Below are 6550 nucleotides of genomic sequence, written 5' to 3' on the forward strand. Positions count from 1 at the left end.
TGTCCCCTTCCGGTAAGGGTACAGGAAATCCCCTTCCACCCCTAGGAGGAAGGGGTAAACGGGAGGAAGGAAACCAAATGTAATGGAACGTAAACACGTCAACTGTGAAAACAGTAACCACCAGTGACTACAGAAATCCTTCGTTGTTATACTTAAAGGCAATGAGTACAGTGGTATTTCAGTTATTCAGTGTTTACAGAGCTAAAAACCCCACTACTGGCAAATTCCCCTCTATATAGGTCATTAGTGCTGTTGTATTGTACACCTTCTCCAGTTCAACATCAAATACAGTGATCAAGAAGTAGATATAATCAAGATGAGGGATTGCTTAATTCTTCTAAAATGGTCACTGCTTAATGGCGTAGACCCATTAACTCCAAGTCAGCTGCTGTAGGCCTTTACAAGCCAGAGAAGGTAACAGAATAGATGTTCCCCTGCTGTCATCAAGAGTAACAGTAAAGGTAACAGTGAGCACACAAACACAGAACTGTTACATACAAAAAAAGTTTAATTGAAATACCTGTATAAAAAATATGATCTCCATACATTTCACACTGTTAAACAGAAGAAAAAAAATCCAAATCCAAGCTGCATAAATGCAACCAGATCACAGAAACACAGCTATTAAAATAAATTAAGGTTTATGACTCTGCCACTCTACCTTCCAGAGCCAATGCACGGAGACTGTACAATGTCAATAATTTAAAACCCTTCCAAACAGCATTACTTTACATTTCTGGTACAATTATACCAGACAAAAGGCATACTGACTAACTTTAAAAAGTCATTCTATTTCCCTTAAATTAGACTTTGTACAACAATTTTCCATCTTCCAACAAAAATTGATAAGGTCAGAAAACTTTTTTTTTTTCTATTTTTTTTTTTAAACAAAAGTTGACAGGAATGCAGAAAAAAAGTGCCATGGGCAAACCACTAGAATTCCCATGGGGAGAAGGAGGGGAAAGCACAGTGTTGAATAACTCTAACCAAATAAATTAACCAAATAAATAGCCACAGCCGAAACCTGTGGGAGGTCTTCTAAACTCCAAACAATAAATAACTGTATAGTACATGGGAAAAACCAAGTTTACATAAACACATTATACAGGTATGGAAAAAAAAGTAAAGTCCTTGAATATTGCATTGATTGTGCATTCAACATGCCCATACATACTTTAAGACTCGCAGGGTGACAAAAGGCCAGGGGGAGTTGAGAAAGGGGCTTCTCATGCCCAATGGTAGAGATGATAAAAGGAAACATGAATAAATGTTTCTGATAAAAAAGCTGATATACCTGTTCATATTTCTGTGCAGGCTATAGGAAATATTTTGAGCAGCAGAGGTGGGTTGGATTTGGAAAGGGCTGGGGGGCAGGAGTGAAATGTCTGTGTTCAAGTATTCCATCACCAGTGGATGGGACTACTTCATTCAATCACCGAACATGTTCTCCAATGCATCATAGGAGCTGCTTCCTCCAGCACTGAGTCTAAAGGGAGCAAATTCCTATAATGAACTGGATCTTCTTTGGACATACACAGCTCAAAAAAGAAAGTCCCACTGAAGCAGCTTTCAAAAAGGCACTCAAAAGCAAATAAAATCTAGTCCAGGCTCTATGAGAGCAAAAAAGTTTACCATGTATTCAAGAGGTCACTGCTTTCTTAATAAGGTCAGTCTTTGACTAAGTACTGGCCTGCAACTCCCAAACATCAGCGTTTCCAAAGGAAATCTCTCATTCCAAAGCAGAAACCAGCAAAGGGGGAAAATAAAATCAAGTCCCTCAGACAAAGATTCAACTACAGAATAATGAATGCATTTTTCTAGCCCCTCCTACGTATTGGCAGCAGCACTGTGGTCTTTCTGCTTGTAGCTCCCCTCCCAGTGCGAGGTCCTTAGTAATTCACAGACTCTCATTACTTGAGCTTGTGCTAGATACATCAGTATCAAGGGTCCGTAGCCTTATGTCACAGTCCTCAGACTTCACTACTTCAGATTTGTGCATCCATTGATGGTCAAAAATTTGCTCAAGTGTTGGTCTGTCTGAAGGCCTCAGTGAAAGGCACCATTTGATAAGCTGTTGACATTCTGTAACAAAAAAAAAAAAAAGCAATTTTAGACTAGAAAAGTAAAAAGACAAACCTGAGTTAAAAAAAAAAAAAATCTACCAGTACAAGCTCAAATGTACAGGACTATTTAAGAAAAAAAAAAAAAAAAAAAAAAAAAAAGAAGCAGCAGCCCTCACTTGACCCCTATACAACTCACCAGGTGAAATTCTTCTCCTGAAGTATAACCGTCCCCTCAAGATTTCTTCATCTTGCTCAAAAGGGATGTCTCCACAAACCATATCATACAGCAGTACTCCCAGAGACCATACTGTTGCTGACCTCCCATGGTATCTGTGGTATCTGATCCACTCTGGAGGGCTGTATACTCTCGTTCCTAAAAGCAGGGGAAAAAAAAAAAAAAAAAGAAAATAAAGTCAAGGTTTAGAGTGTTTCCCCATTGTTCAGCTCGTTCTAGTAGGGATAAAATAAATTCATAAACTTGTCATTTGGGAGTAAAAAAAAAAAAAAATTTCTTATGGGCCAAAACCATTCACGGTGTAATTTCAGGTCATCTGCGGGATTACACCATCAACAGACTTGGCCCATCCGGTTGTGCTGTTTTGTGGCAAGGAATAACACAGCCCCATCAGCTGACTGTTTACTGAGGCAAGCTCCCTTTCACTGACCACGTGGCGTCTGCAGCATCACACCAAAAACAGACACAAAAGGACAAAGGGGGCTGGCGGGGAGGAGGCGAGAGGGCTGCAAGAAGGTGAAACTCAGGTCTACCCGTATTACACCGGGCTAATCTGCTTTATCCAATTCCGCAAGGCAATAAACAAAATAGGGCTGCTTACGTTTTCTGCGTTTTTAAGCCGCCCCCCCCCCCCCGCCCCCCCTGCGCTTCTCTGCGGCAGCTTTTCCCAACCCGCCCCCCCGGGCGCCCGCGGACGCCTTGGATACCAAACAAAACCGGGAATTCGTGATGCCGAGGGTCACGTGCAGCGGGGCTTCGGGTTTCACAACAAACAGATGTGAGTGCGGCAGCTGGGGGTGGGGGAAGAGACCCCGTTGCATCAGGCACACTCAAGGGACAGGGGAAACACTCCCTTCTGTCGCACGCAGGGCGATTTTCGCCTTTCCCATCCCTAAAGCGCCGAGCCCGGCCCCGAAGTAATCGAGTCATTTCGAGGAAGCATATTTATCCCCATCGCTTTAAAATCTGCAATGCGGGATTTCCAGGACATCGGCGGAAAGGCGGAGCGGGGGGAAGCTACCGCTTCAAGTTAAAAAAAGCACCGCGTATAAAAACTGCATATCCGCACATGGAAACATCCGACACTGGCGAAGCCTCCATGTAAACAGATCGCCCTCTAGGAAAAAAAAAAAACGCTTTTTCCAAGACAGGGAAATATAAACTGCTGCGTCACTGCCTGGAATCGCTTCTTTCCTACGCAACTGAACACCCCTAAGCTGTTTCGGGTCCAAAGGTTTCCATTACCGACAGACCTGATATGAACCCCTGCGTCAGAGGCACCTCTCGCTACTGCCGGGCGCCAGAAACGGGATAAGCGGCAGCCACAGGGAGGGAATCACCCCGGGAAGGGCGCGGGGCTCCGGCCAAACCCAGCGCAGGAGGGCTGCCCCGGGCGCGGGGAGGGCACGTACCGTCGAAATCGGTATAGACCGTGTCCTTGAGGAGGGCCCCCGAGCCGAAGTCGATCAGCTTCAGCTCGCCTGTCCTGAGGTCAACCAGCAGGTTCTCGTCCTTGATGTCCCGGTGCACCACGCCGCAGCCGTAGCAGTGGCGCACCGCCTCCAGCACCTGCCGGAAGAACCCGCGGGCCGTCTCCTCGTCCAGGGCGCCCTTCTCCGTGATGAAGTCGAAGAGGTCCTTCACCAGCTCGGGCCGCTCCATAATGATCAGGTAGCCGTCGGGCCGCTCGTACCAGTCCAGCAGCTTGATGACCCCTCTGAAGCCGGAGCCCACCTTCTTCAGGAGGACGATCTCCAGGGGCACCATAACGCCGCTCTGGGCAGAGAGGGGGGCGCGGGTCAGCGGGGGGGCGGCGCGGCCCGGGGCGCCCCCGCGGTGAGGGGAGGGAGGGCGGGAGGAGGGCGGGCGGGCGGAGAAGGGAGGGCGGGGAGGAGGGCGCGGCCGGCGGGCCCCCTCCGCCGCTGCCGCAGTCCGAGGGGCGGGCGCGGCGCTGCGGCGGCGAACCCCCGCCAAATTCCCCCCCGACGCAGAGGCCGCGCCAGCGGGGCGGGCCCCGCCGCCCACACAATAGCCCCGTCGCGGCGGAGCCCCGCGGTCGCCCGGCACCCCCGGAGCACCCTCCCGCCCCGGGTACTTACAATCGTGCCCCACTCGGTCACCCTCTCCTTCACCACATGCTTCACGGCGACCTGCGGAGCGGGGAGGAAAGGAGGCGCCGTGAGCGGAGGGGCGGGCACAGCCTGCGCCCCGCCGCGGAGGGCCGGGCCGCGCCGCGCCCGCAGCCTGCCGCCCGCCGCCCCCGAACCGCCGTGCGGCCACCCCGCGCCTCACCGGCAAGCCGTCGGCGATCCGGCTCCCCGCGTAGACGGTGCCGAAGCCCCCGCTGCCGAGCACGGAGCCCACCTGGTAGACTTTATCGAATGGCTCCTTCTCCACTTTCACTGGGGAAACGAGAGGGAAAGACACCGCGTTAGTCTCCGCAGCCCCGCTGCGCTTCGCCAGAAATTTAAAAAAAAAAAATCAGAAAAATTATAATAAAAAAAGCCCCAAAATGCTCTGCCCGATGGACGCGTATTGTGTGCGCTGCCCTAATTCTGCCCATGGCTTTTTTTTTTTTTTAATAAATTGCCTTCTTCAAATTAAAAAAAAGAAAAAAAAAGGAAAAAAGCGCACCCCGAAGTTTCGGGGGCTGCGAGGCGCCGTCCCCGCGCCCCCGGGGCAGCCCGGGGCCGGCCCGCGCCCCGCCCGGCGCCCTGGGCTGCGCTGCGCCGCGCTCGCAGGGGGACACCCCAGCCCCGGCGCCGGCCCGCCGTACCTGGCTGGAGGATCTTCACCGGCAAGTGGTCCATGCTGGTGGGGCTGCAGATGTGAGCCAGCGAGCCGAACTTAGAGAGCAACATCTTCCGAGGGGGGGGGACGGCGGGTCCCCCGCGGTGGCACCGCCGGCGTCCTCCCGGCTGAGCGCTCGGCGGCGCGGCGCGACTCTCCTCTCTCCGGAGCCGGCTGAGGGCGGCGGGCCGCCGAGACCTTCTCCGCGGCTCCTTCCTCGGCCGGCAGCGGGCACCGACGGAGTCCTCGGGGGTCCTCGCCGGCACAGATCCACGCGGCAGTCGCAGCAAATCCTCGGGCGAAAGGCAGTCGGCGAGGGCGCCGCTCCCGCTCTCCCTCTTCTAACCGGCGAGAGCCGCTCAGGGCGCCGGGGCGCGCAGGCAGAACCGGAGCCGTTCGCGGAGGCAGAGGGGTCCGGGGGCTGCGGGGCCGCGCGTGAAACCCGCCCCTGCGGGGGCCGCCGCGGCGGGGAGCGGGCTGGGCGCCGCAGTGGAGCCGTGGCGGGCGCAGGAGCCCCGCCGCCGCCGTGCCTGCCCGCGCGCTTCTGAGCCGGCGGCGCCGCCGAGCCGCCTCTTAACTCCCAATATTTTGGTGCGGGCAGAGCGCGGCGAGCGCGCCGAGGATATCCCTCCGCGGGGGAGGGGGAAACACCTCTCCCCGCCGCCCCAGCGGCCCCCTCCCCTCCGCGCCGGGGCGCCCGCGGTGCGGCGGCCGCGACTGCAGTGTCCCGCCCCGCTCCATCCCGCGGGCGGGCCGGGGGAGGGCGGGGGGCTGGGAACTACTTATTTGTAGTAACCGGCGCGCAGAGTTACAGACTGTCTGAGGCACGCATTACACATTAGCGGCGGAAAAAAAAAGGGGGGGGGAGGGAGATTCTCTATTTGCGTTAACATTTCCGTGCGGCCAATCGAGGGGCGCCTTTTCAAAGGGCTACCGGTGCGGCCAATGAGGAGGGGCCTCATTTGCATGCGGCGGAGCGGGGCCAGGCGGCAGGGCGGGAATGCCGCGGCGCCCCGAGCCCGGCCGCGGCCCCGCCCCGCGGCTGCGGGAAGGTGGGGCCGCTCCGCTCCGCTCCGCTCCGCGCCGGCCGGCCGGCCGACCGAGCGAGCGAGCGAGCGAGGCGCTGCGTCTGGGGCCGCGCGGGGGCGGGGCGCCGCCATCGCCGGGGCACGCCGGACCGCGGCTGCGGCGGACCCGGCCTGCGGTGCAGGCAGCCCCCGGCGCGGCGCGTCAAAGCCCGCTTGTTCAGAAAGCCGGTGCTCGCCGGAGTAACGCGTGGCGCGCCCCCCCCCCCCCCCCCCGGCCTCCCCGGCGGTTTCTCCTTCTCCCCGCCGCTGCCCGCCTCGCCTCGGCGCAGCCCGGCGGCGTGCCAGCGCGGGGGGACGCCGGGCGCCTGCCTTCCGCGCCTGCCTCTGTCAGTCAGCTCCCCTGTGCGGAAGCCCCGCGGGGCCGATGCGGCGCG

The 6550-nt window shown here is 56.3% G+C and overlaps 1 protein-coding gene across 1 annotated transcript; it reads right to left on the reverse strand.

Annotated features, from left to right (window-relative positions):
* Positions 1-490: 490 nt before the first annotated feature.
* On the reverse strand, positions 491-5867 carry PIM3 (Pim-3 proto-oncogene, serine/threonine kinase). Its single transcript, XM_087767035.1, has 6 exons — positions 5075-5867; positions 4591-4700; positions 4398-4448; positions 3711-4074; positions 2260-2436; positions 491-2082 (listed from the first exon to the last, which is right to left on the reverse strand). The coding sequence occupies exons 1-6, from the start codon at positions 5157-5159 to the stop codon at positions 1898-1900; spliced, it is 972 nt and encodes a 323-aa protein (XP_087623161.1). The 5' UTR covers positions 5160-5867; the 3' UTR covers positions 491-1897.
* Positions 5868-6550: the final 683 nt, after the last annotated feature.

This window comes from Nipponia nippon, unplaced genomic scaffold, assembly GCF_047370975.1.
Source record: "Nipponia nippon isolate SJK-2023a ecotype South Korea unplaced genomic scaffold, ASM4737097v1 scaffold_3, whole genome shotgun sequence".
Classification (NCBI taxonomy): Eukaryota; Metazoa; Chordata; class Aves; order Pelecaniformes; family Threskiornithidae; genus Nipponia; species Nipponia nippon.